The 19,424-nt window shown below is 37.5% G+C and overlaps 1 protein-coding gene across 1 annotated transcript in view; it reads left to right on the top strand.

Moving 5' to 3' along the window:
• Positions 1-6,373: 6,373 nt before the first annotated feature.
• LOC145996308 (acid-sensing ion channel 1A-like) overlaps positions 6,374-19,424 on the top strand; it is a 31,481-nt gene continuing 18,430 nt past the window's right edge. The window contains exons 1-3 of the mRNA XM_083132741.1: positions 6,374-6,447; positions 14,481-14,500; positions 15,475-15,620. Of these exons, the coding sequence (XP_082988867.1) occupies positions 6,374-6,447; positions 14,481-14,500; positions 15,475-15,620 (240 nt within the window). The remainder of the gene's footprint in view (positions 6,448-14,480; positions 14,501-15,474; positions 15,621-19,424) is intronic.

The raw sequence follows: 19,424 nt of genomic DNA, 5'->3' as shown, positions 1-19,424 counted from the left end.
AAAAAAAAATGTCCTTGGTGGGGATCGAACCTAGACTTCACTTATGAAAGCTCTGTACGCTAACCAACACCCTATCAATAGCAACATGCTTTTTTTTTTTTTACCAGTCAGTCTGTTTCCTTCCTCAGCACCTGAAGATGAAAATTCATGTTAATTTCTCTCATAATTGTTTCATTGTCTATTAATAGAAACCACGTATGTCACAAATAGACGCATTCTTTCTGTGAAAAACCCCATGTTTCGCACATCGTGCTTCTTCATTTACTGTTATTTGGACATTCACTTGGAAGTTAAAACTTAGCTTTGTGCGTTTGTTTTCACGTGCATGTGTGTGAGAAGAATGGTGTGAACGTGTGTTCGACGTTTTTCTGGGCATTATTCTCGTTCAAAGCATTAATATAATTGTAAAATATGGAATTTACTGTAATGCAAGGAGTGAAAATATAACCCAGTCCGTCAGGTTCGTTCCCAAACAACATTAAATAATGGAACGTAACGTGGACCGAGTATTATTCCATGTCGAGAACATGAGACATTACGATCGACAATCTTCATCTCGTATTTCTCTTTGGCATCACTACTCAATTTACAGAGATGTATATCCGTGACTGGTATACAAGCCGCAGAATTTCAATGCTGGTTGGGTTGTCTAGTCACAAGGCGCTTGATGGTCAGACTTGGATGGCTTGCTTCAGTGCTTCTTCAATGAGGTCGTTACAAGCCAGAAGTGTCCGTGACTGTACATCCAGCTGCAATACTACCTTAGCGTTGGTGGTCACATCCAGGGTACAAATTCTCATGGCGGAGGGGGGATCTCACCTTCTCACCAACGACCCTGTTCTATTAAAATTCACCCTCCTCTCAAGATTTTCCGAGAGGAAGAGTTTCTTATAACAATAAAAATAAGCAATAAGTTTTGACTACATACATACTTTACTAAGTATAATATCAGAAACACATAGAAAGAAGGAAGAACAAAGAATAATGTCTATGTGTATGTGATTGTTGCATACATCTCTCTCTCTCTCTCTCTCTCTCTGTCTGTCTTTCTTTAGAGCTGGTGACAGCATGCGGTTGAAACGTATATCTGTAGTCATAGACAGTGGCGGCTATAAGGGGGCGAGGGATGCAGTTGCCATCCCCCCATCATTTGCCACTTTTACTCCCACTCTATGAAAACTTTATCTATCAAGATAAACTGAACTGACAAACTGTCCTTGCCCCTCCCCCAGTTTTGGCACCTTGCCCTCTTAATTTTGGAACCCAATCTCCGCCACTGGTCATAGACAAGCTTTTATAATTATATCAAAATGGACTACTGAGGAACGTAGCCGTAGCTGCGAAGGGGGTTGTCATTATAATCACCCTAGGCCTCTCGAACACAGAAATTAGACCGACCTGATATTTCTCCTCCATTTCTCTCACTTCCTCTCGTCGGAAATAAAACATAGCACTTACATGTTAATTTATAAGGAAACTAATGTGCAGTGACGTACACTGAGGAGTAGCTAGTCTAGCAGAGATAGATCAATCAATCTCACATCTCGAATTATATTCAAATCACAATATTTATTGTCTTGTTAAAGCCACAGTTCATACGCAACACTTTGTTTTCGACGCGCGTTCATATTGTTGTTGGTTTGGTTTATTTTACTTCGCTTTTCTGCCAAAATGAGGATGAAATTGATGAAGAGACCTCATATGAACAATCCTGGCCAGGATTCGAACCCGTGATGAGTGCGCATTCTTTTCCTATGTGTTGTACTCTGCAATGAATAATGAAATAATTTGGAATAAAAAATGTATCTCAGAACTCAAGAAGCAATATGAATATTATTGAAGAAACTACAAAAAAGTGAGGTTTGTTATCTGTTTTGTTTCTGTGCATAAAGTGGACTTAAAACACCAAATCAACCAACTATGGGGAGTGGTTATCACAGTGCGTTACGACACCAGGAGTTCTGGGTTCGAACCCCGACCTGGGAATGGGTGTTCTTTGTGTTTGTCCCTTCATTAATTTTATCGTATCATCTTCGCAATTAACCAAATGTGACAAAAAATCGACGCTAAGTAACAAAAATGAAATCAAATCATTGATTGATTGCTTGATTTGGTTTATTTTACTTCGCTTTCCGCCACTTTTGGCTAATCGCGAAGATAATACGATAAAATTTATGAATGGACACACACAAAGAATACCCATGGGCAAGCCGAGATTCAAACCAAGGATCTCTGGCAAGTAGTCAAATCAAATACTTCTTTATTTTCGAATGTGGGTGGGGGTTACGTGTACTTTTTTAGTACTCATTCATCATTTTGAAATCTTTTCCTGTTATTGACATTCTTTTTTTTAGGAATACTGAGCCCTAATGGGGGAGGGGTGTGACCCACACCAACCCCCCCTCTTGAGCACGCCACTGACTGCTACCCCAAGTGTCGACGTCACCGCACGCCACTGCTAATGTGTTCTCAAAGTGTCTTATTTTTAGCCCCTCCACCTAGTTACGCATATCAGATCTTTGATTTGCAATCGAATTTGCAGATGTTAACAATACCACACACTGCTTGAATGAAGATGAGGTAGGATGGACAACCGACTGTCCTTTTATTAGCCACATTTCTTGAATGCTAACTTTTATTTTCATCGGATTCAACGGAAAAGATTAGGTACATAAAATTTCTTCATTGTCTAAGTATGCGAGCCTCATCTAGGCAGGGGGTGTGTGCAAATTCGGTGCAGGAGGTGGGAAAACCTATTCTCGTCCTGGGCGCTGAAATCTCTAGACACAGCTCTGATAAGGAAATATTTCCTTCCGAGAGACCATTAACAGATTTACACCATTATACAAACATACCACAATGACAGTATGAAATATTATTGGCCATTAATTATAGAAAGCAATAATTAAATAAAATCTAACACTTCTTAAAAACATTTCACCTACTGTCTAATTTCTCGACATTTTGAACCAGTTGTTAAAGTAATTAATTTGCTAGTTTATAAATGTACCAAATTATTTTATTTATTTATACATGTTTAATTATATTAATTAATTATTTAATATTTGACATATTATTGTCATAAAATATATATTAATATATATATATATATATATATACTCACACGGTTTCGGGCTTCCGCCCTCTCAAGAAACTCCTGGGCACGGGCCTGCTTGGACTGTAAGAAGGATGTGGCAATAATTCGCAGGTGATATCGTGCAATGTTTGCATAGTGCGTTGAGTGGTATGAGGTCTTGCATTGTCCTGCAGAAACAGAATACCCTTCGTGATCAAACCAGACTGTTTCCTTCCTCAGATTCTTATGTACAACATGCACAACACGACAGTACTGTTGACTGTTGATAGTGACACCACGGGGTAATAATCCTATGTTTGTCCCAGAAATCACTTGCCATCACTTTACCTGCTAACGCAATTGTTTTTGGTGCTGCATGCTTCCACTCCTTCGATGCTCTTTTCGATTTCGGAGTAAAATGGAGAACCCATGTTTCGTCACATGTGATGAGGTGATCCAGGAAATACTGGCCTTCCCTGACATAGCCGTCCTTCAGTTCAGTACAGACTTCAACCCTTCTGTGCCGGTCAAAAGCGGAAAGCTGTTTTGGTGCCCAGTGTGTACTGACTTTTCGGAATAAAAAAATGTCATGAATTGCGTTTACTGTTCCTACCGAAAGATTACACACCTTAGCAATTTCACGACAGCTTATGCGACGATTGTCAATGATAAGCTGTTTCACGCGCTGAATGTTTCCAGGAATGACTGAGTGAGCTGGGAATCACCACGACCGGGACTGTCGGTGACAGACGTACGGCCGTCTATGAAGCGCTTGCACCATTCAAATGTCTTACTGCGGTTGAGTGTTTCATCACCGTACTGTGCTTGCAGTCTTCTGTAAATTAAAGCTGGTTTTATGCCCTCGTTCACTAAAAACTTCACCACACGCTGTTCCGTGTACACGTTCACACTGTTGTCCACCATCTTGAATACTGGTCTCTGGACTGGCGTGTGCAATGAACACCGCCTACCAGTAACAGGGCACAGTGGCCAGTTCCTACTGCATGCACTACCTCCACACTGGGATTTGTTTCTAAACCTGTGAAAAAGAATGTACCGGATTGACTTGGAACTCGCTTCGTATATACTATGCACTGGATTTAAGATTTAAAATGAAGTGTTCTCTTACAATATATTAATATCTGTTGCAGTTTTTCTTCTGGAATTATTCTCCAAGTTATGCATACAACTGAAATTTATATATAATTATATTTCTTCATTTCCTGTTTAATGTACAGTTTAAAGTGGTACATATTTATATTGTATGTTAGGTTGTTACATTATTTGCGTGTTCTTGCAGTTCTATGCACTAAATAACGACATTAAGATTATAAAACACTCATCTACCCTTATACACAGAAGGATGGAATAAATGGTTATCTTATGTATTTTTATCGAAGATTAAATTATTACAACATTGTCCATTGTTGGCAAATTTCTGATGCTAGACTTGGTTCTGAGTTGGTGTTTTAAGTCCACTTTATGCACAGTAAGGCTAATCGGGACTGGACCTACAGTTTAAAGTGGAATCCGAACCACTATGTGCCTCCACAGGGTATCGAACCCGGGACTCCTTGATTACAAGGCGACGACGCTACCACTGCGCCATCGGGGAGGCTTGATGCTAGAACTAAATGTATGTATTACTAATTTTGAACAACTCTTGCGTGAATAATAGAAATAATCCCAGTCATATTGGATTTGATAAATAAGCTAAACATTGCATATCGCCATGCGTGCTGACGGACCAAAAAATTTAAAATCAATTAATAAATCAATCATCAATCAAAAACCTATTTTGACGATGTTTTTGTTGTTCATCAATCCTTAATGGCTACAGTACAAAACTAGCAGAATTCAGGAAAAATCCGATTATTTGCTTAATTGGAAACACCAGCGTCCCATAAACTCGTAATAAATCGAGAAAAAACAACTTTTATGTGGCGCAAGCCCCCTCAACTTGGGGGGGGGTCTGCTTCCGACTATCGATATCCTGCAGTCAGCGACGGCGATGTAATTAATCATCTAGGGGCGCTGAGAGGGTGCGGAATGAAATTTAGTGGATGCGATATTGAAAATTAAGCATGCTTGCAACTTTTAACAGCTACATGAAATACCTATGAACTGTTAGTAGTTAATCTCAATGAAACTGAAGAATACTAGTGACTTGCTTCATTTTTGCTTGATTTTACAACATACCACATGTTTTAAAATTTAATTGATTGAAATAGATAATTTTACGTCGTCTTTCTGCCAGTTTGGAAATTTGAAAGCAACAGCTTATTGAAGGCATGTCCAATAGAATGTCTTGTGTGTTATACTCCAAGAAAGTGGTCATGGAATGTAAACATTTAGACACAAGTTACGAAGAGGCTATAATACGACATGACAATATGATACTGCAGTAGTTATAAACGAGGGTCGAGCGGCCACCTTCCCAAAATCTAACAATTTTTTAGTGAGCTCTTTTAGTGTAATTTAACTGAAAATCATGATTTTAGCTGATTTCTAAGTGTAAAAAACTGAAAATTTGTTTTACGCAAGAGCTTAAATTTCAATTTTATTGTATAAAAATTCTAAGATTTAGATAATTTCCCTTATGACACCCAATTTTTACGTAACACTCACACCCACCCACACCTATACCTATACCCACATACCCACCCACACCTACACCCACACCCATTTACTTACGGTCTACTTCTGGTCCACTTCCGGTCCACTTCCGGTCTACTTGACAAACACCTGTGGGTTTTTTCAGTTTTTTAAGTATATAAGTACATATATTTTGCCGGTTCAAAGCCATACTTGGTACGAGGCCTATTAATTTTATTAATTTAAGCACAATGGAAAACCTATATTGACGATGTTTTTGTTGATTTTATACTATTGCAAATCTGTGATTTTTTACCTCGTACTTGGTACGAGTGTCATAATTTCTTTCGAGTTAAAGTAGGTAACACCTACACCCACCCACACTTACTACAAAAGTGAATACTCTTTTCGGTTGAAAATGGGTTTTGAAAAAGGGTTGCTGGGTGCTGAAGGGGCGAGAACACCTTCTCACTGCCCCTGCCTGCAGTACAATAATTTAAGGTCCAAATTTTAAGGAAATAATTAGCTGTACTCACACAACCACCAGTGTTGCCAGCTCAGATCCCTGTCCTTCTTCACAGAATCCGGATGATGATAGAGACCGGTCTGATGCAGCGACAGCAAAAAATCTGGTACAAATAGAAGCCGGAGTGTCTGAGTAGAAACGCAGAGATCAAAGCAGTGACCATCGTGGACTTCTCCATGGCCATGCTTCTCTTGGGTGCCGGCATTGTCGTTTCAGGGATTATGTTGCTCGCAGAGATCTTCGTGGGGAGGTAAGTCTCTACACTAGTGGCGTATTCTGAATATTTGACCTTGTTTACCACAACAATTCTCTTTTATTCTGTATATTTATTACACTGTCCAACAAAATTGAAGTTTTTGTCTGTTAAAAGAGAAGTTGGGGGTGATTGCAATTGAATTTGATATGCTGATTTCAAATCTAATTACAGAATTTTTCCATCACCCATGAAATTTGAGTAACAGGGTACATACAAAATATCAGGTACATACAAATCTTATATAGCCTTATAGTGATACGATGCAATATTATTTACAATGGCATATCTAGAATGTCTTCGAACTTGATTCAAGGCTGTACTTTGCCTGAGGAACATATCTTTTTAGTGTCCAGCAATAATCTGCCAACATATTGGGAGTCCATTTTCCCTGGTAGCGCCTTTCCATTTCACCAATTTCCTGGTGGAAACGTTCTCCATGTTCGTCGCTCATTGTCCCAAGGTTTTGTGGGAACAAATCGAGGTGGAAGTCTAAAAAGTGTACCTTCAGAGACATATTACAACCCAGAGCATGATAGTTCTGAATCAAATTACTGACAAGTTCTCGGTAATTTTCTTAGCTACTTGTGGTTACCGAGGAAATCTATGCAAACTTCCCTGAAAGATTGCCAAGCAGACAATTCCAGCTCATTTTGGCTCTTTTCAAATTCATTATCTTTCATTAGTTTCCTGATTTGAGGGCCAACAAATATTCCCTCTTTTAGTTTCGCCTCAGTAATTCGCGGAAACTTCTCTTTGAGGAACATAAATCCACTACCCTCACGGTCCATTTCTTTTACAAAATTCTTCATCAGACCAAGCTTTATGTGGAGAGGAGACAGTAAGATTTTGTCTGAACTTACAAGTGGTGGATGAACAACATTCTACTGTCCTGCGATGAGTGACACTCTCTTCGGCCAGTTCTTTTTAATATAATGATTTTTTCTATCTCTGCTGTTCCATTTACACGGAAACAGCAAAATTTGGTGTAACCTAGTTGCAATCCTAAGAGGATAGCAATAACTCTTAAATCTCCACATCTCTGCCAAGAGTATTTACAGTATTGGATATTTGTTAATAACAGTTTCATGTTTTCATAACTTTCCTTCATGCTCCAGGAATATGCTACAGGAATGCTTGGATATTTATTTCCATTGTGCAGTAGCACTCCTTTCAAACTTGTTTCCGAAGAGTCTAAAAACAAACGCCATTCTTCACTTTTATGGACAACACATAATGACTCTAATAGACCATCGATGTTACAACAGAAAATAGGGTCCTTATCTTAAAGTTAATTGTTGTCAAATTTTTCAGTTGGATTGTTTAACAAGTTTAATTGTCATTCATGCAGACATCAATTGCCTAAAGTTACTAGTGTATTGTTGGAGCAAAGACATAAAAATATTTTAAATATTGCCTAACAATTAGCTTATTATGGACTGCATGCTGCAATAATAATGCAGAATTATATTTTTATTGTTACAAAGAAATGGTTTGTGATTGACAATTTCTGACTTCTTTTTCGGAATCAGCAGGTGGCAAAACATAAAGAACAGTTGACATTTTACTTTTAACAAAATCATTGTTGGACAGTGTTATTAGAGCTCGGAAGTTGAAGACCTTAAAATAGCCAAAAAATACCCATAAAAATACCTAAAAATATAAAAAAATGACCTAAAAAGAGAAAAAAGGACGTATAAATGTGAACCAAATTAATTAATAACTTCAGTTTTAATTACATATTTAATGAATAAAAAATACAAAATTCTGGTGGTATGGAAAACAGTGCGAAAAGAAAAACTGAAAGCTTCAAAACAAGAGAAAGTTGCCAGTTACAGCGTGACCTTCCAGACAAGTTACGCTTAAAGGACCTTGTACCGTACCTGATTCAGTCTTCCAAAAATACATGTATTTATCTCTTTTTTATTATTATTTCTTTACTACAGAAAGGTTGTTTAAGAGGTGATGAACTGATGATGATTCGAATTGAGACTGGGCAGTGAAAACGTAGTCGAAGGAAGGTGCAGTTGTAAACAAAAGTCGTTAAGACCTAAAAAAAGGCTAAAAAAGGACCAATAAGCCAAAAAACGCCGAAAAAGGCAAAAAAGGACAAATAAAACCCACCTTTTTCTGGCCTACAATGACCCAAAATGAACATATATTATGTTGGGCCTTGTCTTCGGACACTAGGAAGAAAAAGGATTTTTCCTTAACTTCCGAGCCATATTTATTATACATCGATTAATTAGAAGAGGGTGGGAATTATGTGTGAATTATTGGCTCCGGGAATTCTGCATGAGGCAAGTGTTTCACAGTTTAGTTTATAATTTTATCGAGGAAGGAGAAAAAAGCTGCATGGAAAAAAATATCCCAATTCGTTTACTTTGTTAGCCTTCTTTGCACAACAATCTCTGACAGACAGAAGATATCTTGAAGTTGATTACGTAAAGTTGAGTGTGAAATTCTTGTACAATTAGAATTTTTCGTAGATTAGTATATCTGTAAGATTTGTGACTTGTGTTTGTAGATATATTTCGAGTCTGAGTATGTTAAATGGCAAACGTAAACTCTGCACCTAAAACTAAATATTCTAAAAATCTATACTGTTTAATTGAATTGAAATAGAATTTCTGGATACGTTGGAATCACACAGACCCTTTATATTCTTAATATGTGTGTGTGTGTATATATAAGTGTGTGGTTGATGTAAGGTTGAAATAGAGAAAACACCTACTTGTAACCTTGAATTTTTGGAAAGTTCGCCTTGAAAAACCGTTAATTATACTTGAATTTTATCATGGTCCTAGAGTGGCCACCGAGCAAACACCACTGCAAGCATGCAAGTGAAACAAAGGCAGAAGTCCGACAACATCAAATTTTCAGACAATTTCTATATTTATCATGAAATTCCCCTTTTTACCTAACATTGGACATAGATTTCCCAGCACCCAGGGGAATTCCCTTAATGTGGCAACACTTCCTCTGCCAAGCGCAGAAAGCAGGGTGGAACAAGCAATCGGCAATGACATTCTAATAAATTTACACAGCTTGATCTTGTACAGGGTGTCCCAAAAAACAAGGAAACCGAAATACTGACTACTTAATACTTTCGGTTAGTTTTTGTGGTCGCCCTGTATAATGCCAGTGGAAATGGGAAGTGAAGTAACTTCTTCATGGCAAATTTATTTCAATGTTGAGATGAGATTGAAGAATGAAAGTGTAGTTAGTGCAAAATGTTGTGTACACTGTGTTGCACAAAATAATATATAAATTGTTGTTGCGCTTTAATATGTTCTCAAAATATGTTTTCTTTCTGCAGGAAAAGGATACAAAAATATCCAATGAGATGGAAAAAGAAGCCGACGATAAAGATAGCTCGACATTTTGCGACGCAGAACGACACCCACACATCTCGGGCAGCGCTCAAAAGAATCAACATTGCGGAGTATACACAATGAACAGGCAGTAGTGTGAACCCCATATAACAAGCATTTGATTTTCACAAGTTAATTTATTGAACTTCAAGAGATTGTAGTACTGCGTTTTTTAATATAATTAAGCCTTTTTTTGTTGCTGCAGCCATAAACCTCTGGTTTAGGGAGGCTATAGAGTTAGTTAATATAATATAATACATAAAACAATATATACCTGAATAATCACCACCATGTAGCATGTTGTGAGAACTAGGAATCGTAAAACCTGCCTGAGGAGCTTCTTGTTGCACTTAACATTTAGCAAACGTTTTTTCTTTTTAAAATCGAAGAAAGCTTGGGCTTGGCTCTTCACTACCTGTATATCATTCTTGTAACAGTTGTCTTCAGTAGGAGCAATACGCTGTGTTCCGATATTGAATGTTCCAGTGTTGCATAGGGTACTTTCTAAGTGCCATTCTTCTGGATGTAGCGACATTAGCAGGTTTTACTTCGTCTAGCTAGAAACTGAATTCTAACCAGTAATGCTTGAACTTGAGATGAGTAATCTTATTGGATTTTCCTCCTAGAGGAACTCATTAGAATTGTTAATATCATTTTCATTACGTAAATGCTGTTGTGTTACTACTTTGCATAAGATGGAAATGTTTCCAAGTCCTTAAGAATCTATGTGATGAACCGAATGTTGGGAATTTAGTATCTCAGGTAATGAAACAAACATCATAAATGTCATTTCGACAGCAAACTTGTGACAGAAGTCAATGTTATGATGGAAGATCAAATAATTCGATATTGATTTATAACTTGTAAGCCATTTTCATTTACCAAATAACCTCAAGTAATTACGAAAATTGTCACTTGAATCATGTTGTCTATACCGGAATGGTTATTCGTCAGATGAACTTGAACATATGATTGATTCGATAACATGGAATCATCTAGGCATGAGTGTTTTTTTCTGAGTGTCCCTTCTAGTGTTGCCCACGGGACGAGACGGAATAGACTTTTAAAAATTCGAGACGAGACGAGATTGATCATGTGTCCCGAGATAAACGAATATTTTCGAGACGAGACAGCATTTCACAGTATTTCCACGAGACGAGACAGGCCAAAGTCTCGTCTCGTGGGCAACACTAGTCCCTTCCTTAATTCTATCATGTCATCACTCACCTTCATCGTCGCGATTAGCCAAAAGTGGAAGAAAATGACGCTAAATAATGAAAATCAAATAAGTTGTAAGTTTTAGATATTGTGACAAGTTTAACAAATACGTACATGCAAAGAATTTCAATTACTGTACATCTCTACCAGCTTGCCGATTCCAAGCTATGAAAGATAGACAGATATACTGAAGACAAAATACGTAATTCAACACAATCTTTCAAAATCTGCATTCACACTTTTTTCAATAGTTAACAGTTACGATTGATCGATTTGGTGTTTTAAGTCCGCTTTATGCACAGTAAGCCTAATCGGGACTGGACCTACTACAGTTTAAAGTAGGATCCGACCCACTATGTGCCTCCACCGGGAATCGAACCTGGGACCTCTTGATAACAAGGCGACGACCTCACCGCTGGGCCATCGGGGAGCCATAAACAGTTTCGAGTTTTCAATTATTATTTGCTAATATAGTTGAGACAAGTTGTCAGCATCATATTCCATGACGTCACATAATGACAAGTTGTAACAGCGGACAATTAAACCATGCTTACTTTTAAAATAAAATTATATAAAATTTCTATTGTTTATTTGGTTTGCGATAATTAGTGGTTATTAAAAGTTGTATTGTGTTCTTAAATGTGAGAGTCCTTGGCATATATTAACTCTAGATGCTGATTAAAAGGCAGAATATTGAGAATTATTCGTGACGAATCAGCATATGTATACAGGGTGATAAAAGTATTACCACTATATTGGAAATAGAAAATGTACTACTCACCGTCTATGTTTACTTCTTTGATTGAATTATATTGAACAAATTTACATGACACTGTTTTCACATGCTCTCAACGTGTTTACGTGTCCCATGTAGCTGTATAACAAGTGTCATTGCAGCAAAGTATCTTGCTGCAATGTTTGTTTGTGTGTGTGTGTGTGTGTGTGTGTGTGCGTAGAGAGAGAGAGAGAGAGAGAGAGAGGGGAGATTGACATTGTTTTTTTCTCGTCAGGAGTTCAACATGTCGCTAACAGGACCATTGGTTGAATTCGATTTTCCGTGGAAGAAAGTATCATTGTCAAGTTATTGGCGGAAGACAACATACAAAGTATATGATATAGTTAATATGGCAATTTATTATGTAGGACAACATGGAACTGCGATTGAAGGCAAGTATCTAAATTAAATGCTAATTATATTATACCTGAAATTTATTTTACGATCCCTAGATTCCCTGCAAGAATTTTTATAATGATTTTATTTAAGAATTATACAGCTAAGTCAATTATGGCCACTGTGAAAATTGAGAGTCACTTCTTTCTTAATACGTTACAAGACGGATGAAAATTAATTACACGGAGTGGGTTGCAACCCCACCTAGTGGTTGTATGACCTTGTACAGCTCACCGCTCACGAGAAGATCCCCAAATGAGGGGAGAGGGCGTGCAGAGGGACAGGGGAAGAAGGAAGTCTTCCGCTGCGGTCATTGTCGTTGTGGAAACAAAACTAGCAGATTTGATAGTAGGACTTGTGATTAACTCCAAAAAGCAAAAAGACCAAGTCACTGATTATTAACTCCACAAAAACAGACCCGTTTAGTATTGGTGAAGAGATTATTGGAAATGCGGATAGCTTTACTTACCTGGGTAGTAAGCTGGCAAAAGACGGAGGGGCTGCAGAGGATGTTTCTCAACGTATCCAAAAAGCAAATGGCACCTTTCTGAGGCTCTATCCAGTATGGAAAAATAAGAAAATATCTATGAAGACCAAACTTCGTATTGTAATGTTAAGTCTGTACTGTTATGTGGGTCTGAGACATGGAAGGTAACAAAAACGATCACATCTAAACTACAGACATTCATCAATCGCTGCCTGAGAAAAAAATTGAATATCTTTTGGCCAGAAGTGATTCAAAACCAAGAACTTTGGAGAAAGACTGGAGAAACCGAGGTGTCCATATAGATAAAGCGTCGAAAATGGAATTGGATAGGGCATACACTGAGGAAGGAAAATGAGGCTGTTGATAGAGAGGCACTAGACTGGAACCCGCAGGGAAGATGGAAAAGAGGGAATCCTAGACAGACGTGGCGAAGATCTGTTCACGCTGAGGAATTGGAGGAAGGAAAGAGCTGGAATACAGTGAAGGAAATTGCCGTCAGTAAGACCAGATGGAGATGCTTTGTTGATGCCCTATGTTCCACAGGGAACAACAGGAATTAAGTAAAGTAAGTCAAGTGAGTTGCAGGGAAAAATCTTCAACTTAACAAAGTATATACACGGCAGAACAAAGCAATATTAATTTCTGTAACATACTGCTTTGCTTAATATTTTACAAGTAATTTTACAAGTTATAAGCATAAATCTGTTGATGAACCAAATGCATTTTACTTTATAAATTTCGATCACTATAACCTTGACAATATGTATACTTTAGGGGAAATTGTTAGCATGTGTAGGTTTATTGCAATAATAATTCAATAAGAATAATGCAATAATCTTGTTGGTTATGAAGATCGTTATATGAATAGAACACAATGAATTATTCTCTTACCTTTTGTCGTAGGGTATACTAACATATTTTAGCCGGTAATTTCTGTAAGACATGTATTACCACATTAGCATATATTTCATGTTGTATATGTATGTTTCTTTAACCAGTAAAAAGTTATGACTGAATTCTTCTACCAATTTGCTCCTTTTCAAGGTGTTAGAAAAATGCCTTAAAATTTGTTTAGTGAATGTATCCGATTAAAATCGTGTGCAATGGCATGCGAACTTCTCTCCCTAGACATCACTTTGATCTCAATTCATTACCGATGCGCTAAACAAATTTTAATTTATTTTTCTAACACCTCGAAAAGGAGCAAATTGGTACAAGAATTCAGTCATAACTTTTACGGGTTATAGATACGTCGAAAAAACATTCAGCATTGCATTTCTCGTGAAATTCTAGCCTGATTTGATATATCATATCACCCCCCTTCCCCTTTAAAATTCTGAAGATGAATTCAAGATGGCGGACATCAAGATGGCCGCCGATCGCGCGGGTGGCGTCAATGTGGTCCCCCCTTGGCCTGATAACGTTTGGTCATCACCATTTCCATGTTGCGCGCTGCAGTGGCCTTGTACCGTGAGTGTTAAGTGACCTTTTGAGCCACCCTGTACAGTCAGTAACTATTCTCTAAATTAGGACAAGATTAGGTTTATAAGACTCATTCCTTTATGTCGTAAAGAGTAACGAAGAGAAGCAGGAAAGTGAAGTAAAATAACCAAACACAAATTCTCCCTGTAGAAGCAAGAAGAAGAAGCACGTTCTCTCTGACTGCTGGAAGATGCGTCACTGTTTCCAGAAACTATAGTTCGGGCATCAAATTGGAACTCGCCTTGGGAAGCTATGAATCCACAGACTACAGGGCTGAGTTTTTCATTTTCCTTCACAGCTCTGTTGAAGGATGGACAGGTAATATGACTTTCTATTTAAATTTCCAGTAAATTAAATTAAAATTAATATAAATATTTATTGATAGAGTACTTACTGGTAATTTTCAGCATCGAGAAAATGTATAGATCATTTATCTGTATATATCAAAGATGTATGCAGATGCATAATACCTATATACGTATGTTAGTAGAAGTCTTTGTGTTAATTTTCAGAGAGAAAATAAGCACAAATATTTATTAACAGAATTCTTACTGTTAATTTTCATTGTCGAGAATATTAATATAAATACGTACTACAAATATTTATTAGTAGAATTCTTACAGTATCCGAAAAATTCACATAAATATTTATTATTAGAATTCATTCCGTTAATTTCGAGATAGAAAATTAATATAAATATGTATTAATAGAATTCTTACTGTTAATTTTCAGTATCGATAAAATTAATATAAATATTTATTACCAGAATTCTTACTGTTAATTTTTAATATAAAGTAAATGAATTTATATATCTAATAGTAGAATTCTTACTGTAGATTTCAGTCCGTCCAGTCCAGGTTAATGAATGAGTTATAATCAGTCCCGCAGCAAAATATTTTGACGCCCTAGATAGGGTTGTTGTTCGCCCCCCCCCCTCCTTACCAAGCATGGATATTTTATGTGAGTCCTTCTATATTTTCTTCCTATGCCACGGTTTGCGATATTTACATCCTTCACATTTTGAAATGAGATGACAAAGAATAACTTAAAAATAATATAAGTTATATTTATGGGGATGGGTGATGGCATGATGAAATTCATGAATGGACCAGTCACAAAAAACACGGGACTCCTATCGTCGTAGCACACTGTGATAATCACTCCATCACGGAGGTTGGCTCCCGATACTGAAAAAATAACAGTAATTACAACAGTTGTTGGCAATTTTATAATAATTTGAGTTACTTCCACCAGTTGTGAAGAATGTAATATTAATTGCATTTCTGTTGTAGAGAGAGATATCGAGTGGGTAGAGAAAATACAGTACAAGGCACGAGGCGGCGAGAGCCTTAAGTTCGATATAAGGAAGCAGATCTACCGTACCATCAACCAAAACAGAAAACCATGTGTGGAAGATCCAAATTATAGCATTCAGCAGGTTAGTAACATAAACTTTTGACGAAATAAAATTAATGTGAGCTACAACATATCATTCAGTTCTATTTACTCTTCAAATTTTGCTATATCCTAAAATATTTTATTATTAGTTGTCCTTAAGGATATAACAGTGAAGTGCACATTACCTAGAAAACTTAGAAGCCTGTATTTAACGCCCCTATCACACGGAACTGGATTTCTAGTAGGAATGCCCTAGTTGGTGCTGAACTAACTTTCTAGGTAGGAATCATGGCCGCCTGGCTGACTGCTTGACTGGTTTGGAGGAATAGGACAAGTTCTAATTGCTACTTGCTTTCCTCGACTGGATTCTGTGGAACAGCCAATCAGACCAAAGTTTCGCTATGTGAAGATAATCTGTGAGTGTGCAAACGAGCATTTTGTCTGTGGTTTCCGAGTGTTACTCCATCAATGTATAACGTATACAGCATGAAAGGCGCGTTGAGTTACACCATATATGCTGAGTGCACGGTGTTTACATTTGAAACAATTCTTCCATACCTGTACAGTAAACGTTGTAAGGTATGTATTTAAGCAGCGCCATTGTTTTGTACCTAATAACGTTTTATACAAAACGCTATTCATCTCGGTTGAATAGTTATCGGCTTTTAAAAATGTGAAATGATACATTCTTTACATCTCACGTGGCCGCCTTTACAACTTTCCTCGTATGGGAACAAAAGTCTATCGACAAGTACGCTGATAAGTATCGTGTGAGGCGAAAACTAGCAAATTGGTAGCCAGTGCAGCGCCAACTAGGGCTTACCTACTGGAAATCCACTTCCGTATGATGCGGGCTTAAAACATGATTTAATGTATGTATAGTTGCCAATAGTTAAGGCTATGTGCTCCTCCGAAACTCATGATCAGTGGGGGACAATACTCTGAACAAATGTAGATAGATATTTGCCAGTTTCTGGTTCCATTCGTAAACTTGATGGAATTAGATTCATTGATTGATTTGCTTTATTTTACTTCGCCTTTTGTGCCACTTTCGGCTAATTTGCGAAGATGGGGATGAGTGATGATGTGATGAAATTGATGAATGAACACTTACACACATCCATGCCCAGGCCAGGATTCGAACCCGGGACCCCTGGCGTCGTAGCGCGAGGTGTTAACCACTCTGCCACGGAGGCTGGCATGATTGATGTAATTGAGTAGCTATAGGTATTGATCGACGTATTGACCGAGCAACTCGAAGAAATCCAAAGGTCCTAAGCATTCAGTACATACTGCTGTGCAGAGCAGCTTTTATGCTTCTGCAGCAAGTAAAAATCTTCTATAGAACATTTTACAACTTTCCCTGATTATAGTGCTATTTCTCACCAAGTTTATCTTAAGAGAAGAAATGCAAGACATATCTAAAGCGTTGTAGATTAGGCACACACAGGAGATGTACTACGTAGAAATTTTTCAGCGAAAAATGCAGGCTCGACCAAGGTTCGATATCTGAAGAGTGCATTGAAAAATCGACATGGTAATTTGCAAAAACTTAGTATGTATGGCACTTTATCACTTGAAGGACAAAATTAAATTAGACTTCACTTACTGTGCATGACACCTGGCGGACTTTCAAACGTTTATGAGATAAATCCGTTACCCATTCCACGCGCGAGTAAGCTAAATGAACTATAGAGGATAAGTTGCAACTCTTGCAGACACCTACAGTCTGGAAGGCAAACGAGATTTGTTAGCCAAGAGGCAATTAAATCCTTAAAAACTGGTAAAGCACCCGGTTGGGATAATATACATCCAGAATTTATAAAATATGGAGGAAAGGAAATAGAAATATGGATATGGGACTTATACGGATTAATATGGGCAACAGAGAGAATACCAAAAGATTGGGAACAGAATGTAATAATTCCTATACATAAAAAAGGAAGTACCCTCGATTGCTCAAACTATAGAGCAATATGCTTAGCGCCAGTGGGCCAGAAACTATTTTCACACATTATAGAAAAAAGATTAAGGCAACTAGTGGAAGATAAATTGGAAGAAGAGCAAGCAGGTTTCAGGCCTCATCGTCAAACTCAAGATCTAATCTTCTCCCTGAGGAACGCAATAGAGAAGATACTAAGCAGAGGAGGGGAAATATTTACAGCTTTTATTGACTTAAAGTCTGCCTTCGACAGAGTACCAAGAGGACAAATATGGAAGGCCCTTCATCAGTTCCAAGTAACATCAAAGCTGACTAGAATAATTCAAAGTCTATATAAGAACGTTAAAGGAACTGTTAGAATAAATGGACAATCCTCCAAGGAATTTAATATGGGAAAAGGTGTAAAACAAGGTGATGGACTTAGTCCTCCTCTTTTCATATTATTCATGGATCAAATTATAAAGCAATGCAAAAGAAGAACAAGAAAATGTAAAATTGGAAATTATAAGATGAAACCGGTATGGGTACAAACATTAGTATACGCTGATGATATTGTTCTTCTAGCAAAAGATAGCAACAGCCTACAAAATGCTGTCCTAGAGTGGGGCCGAGCATTTAAAGAAGGAAAGATGGAAATCAATGTTAGCAAGACGATAGTCATGCACTTCACTAAACAAGAACCAGCAAGGATGTGCATTCATTGGAATAATAAGACCTTAGAACAAGTAGAACAGTTTGAATATTTAGGAACCATAATAACTGCGGACGGGAAAATGGACTCTGAAATTAATCACAGAATTCAGAAAGCAAATAATCTGTACTATAATATTAGTAACACCATTATAGGTAAAAAGGAGATTAGTAAAGAAACAAAAATGAAAATATATAAAACAGTCTATCTCCCCACGCTATTATATGGATCAGAAAGCTGGTTAATGTAAACTAAATTGGAGAGCAGACTTACTGCTACTGAAATGAAATTCTTAAGAAAAACTGTAGGAAAGACAAGGAGAGATATGATACGAAACACAACAATAAGAAGAGAATGCCTGAATCAGGAACCACTGATTGAAATCATCGAGAAGAGGGAATTAGGCTGGCTGGGACATCTTATTAGGATGGAGGAAGAGCGTAAACCGAAACAAATATTTGAGGCCCGACCAGAAGGAAAGAGAGGAAGAGGACGACCCAGGTTGAACTGGAACCAGTACATTTATGGACTGGCACAGAAGAGAGGGAAGACACCGGACGAAGTGAAAAGACTGGCACAGGATAGAACTTCTTTCAAGAAGTGGCTGAAAGGACCCGACGCCTAAGTGGGCATAAGGGAGAAGAAGAAGAAGAAGAAGAAGAAGATTTGTTTTATTTTACTTCGGTTTTTGTGCCACTTTCGGCTAATTTGCGAAGATGGGGATGAGTGATGATGTGATGAAATTGATGAATGAACACTTACAAACATCCATGCCCAGACCAGGATTCGAACCCGGGACCCCTGGCGTCGTAGCGCGAGGTGTTAACCACTCTGCCACGGAGGCTGGCATGATTGATGTAATTGAGTAGCTATAGGTAGGGACAATGATTTATGGTAAATAAAATTCATGAATTTCGCATTTCAAAAGTTACAATTTCGGTATATAAAAGCGGTGAAAAAAGATCATTTCGTTGGAAAAGCGGTAAATAAAATTCAAAGTTAAGTAGTCTGCACTTACCTTTTATCAGTTAAAGTGTACACTTAACATAAACTCTGCATTGCATGGTTTTAAGTTGTATCTCTGGTTGGTCATTATATTACCATAACCTGAAAAAATACGCTCACAGTCAACATTACTTACAGGAAACCACAACACTTGCACAGCTAGTGACACAAAGCTTTCGTGATCTTTAAGTGCTAGCAGCATATTA

The sequence above is a fragment of the Lepisma saccharinum genome, chromosome 12 (genome assembly GCF_977018435.1).
Source record: "Lepisma saccharinum chromosome 12, izLepSacc3.1, whole genome shotgun sequence".
Taxonomy (NCBI): Eukaryota; Metazoa; Arthropoda; class Insecta; order Zygentoma; family Lepismatidae; genus Lepisma; species Lepisma saccharinum.
This window is presented reverse-complemented; position numbering and strand designations above follow the sequence as displayed.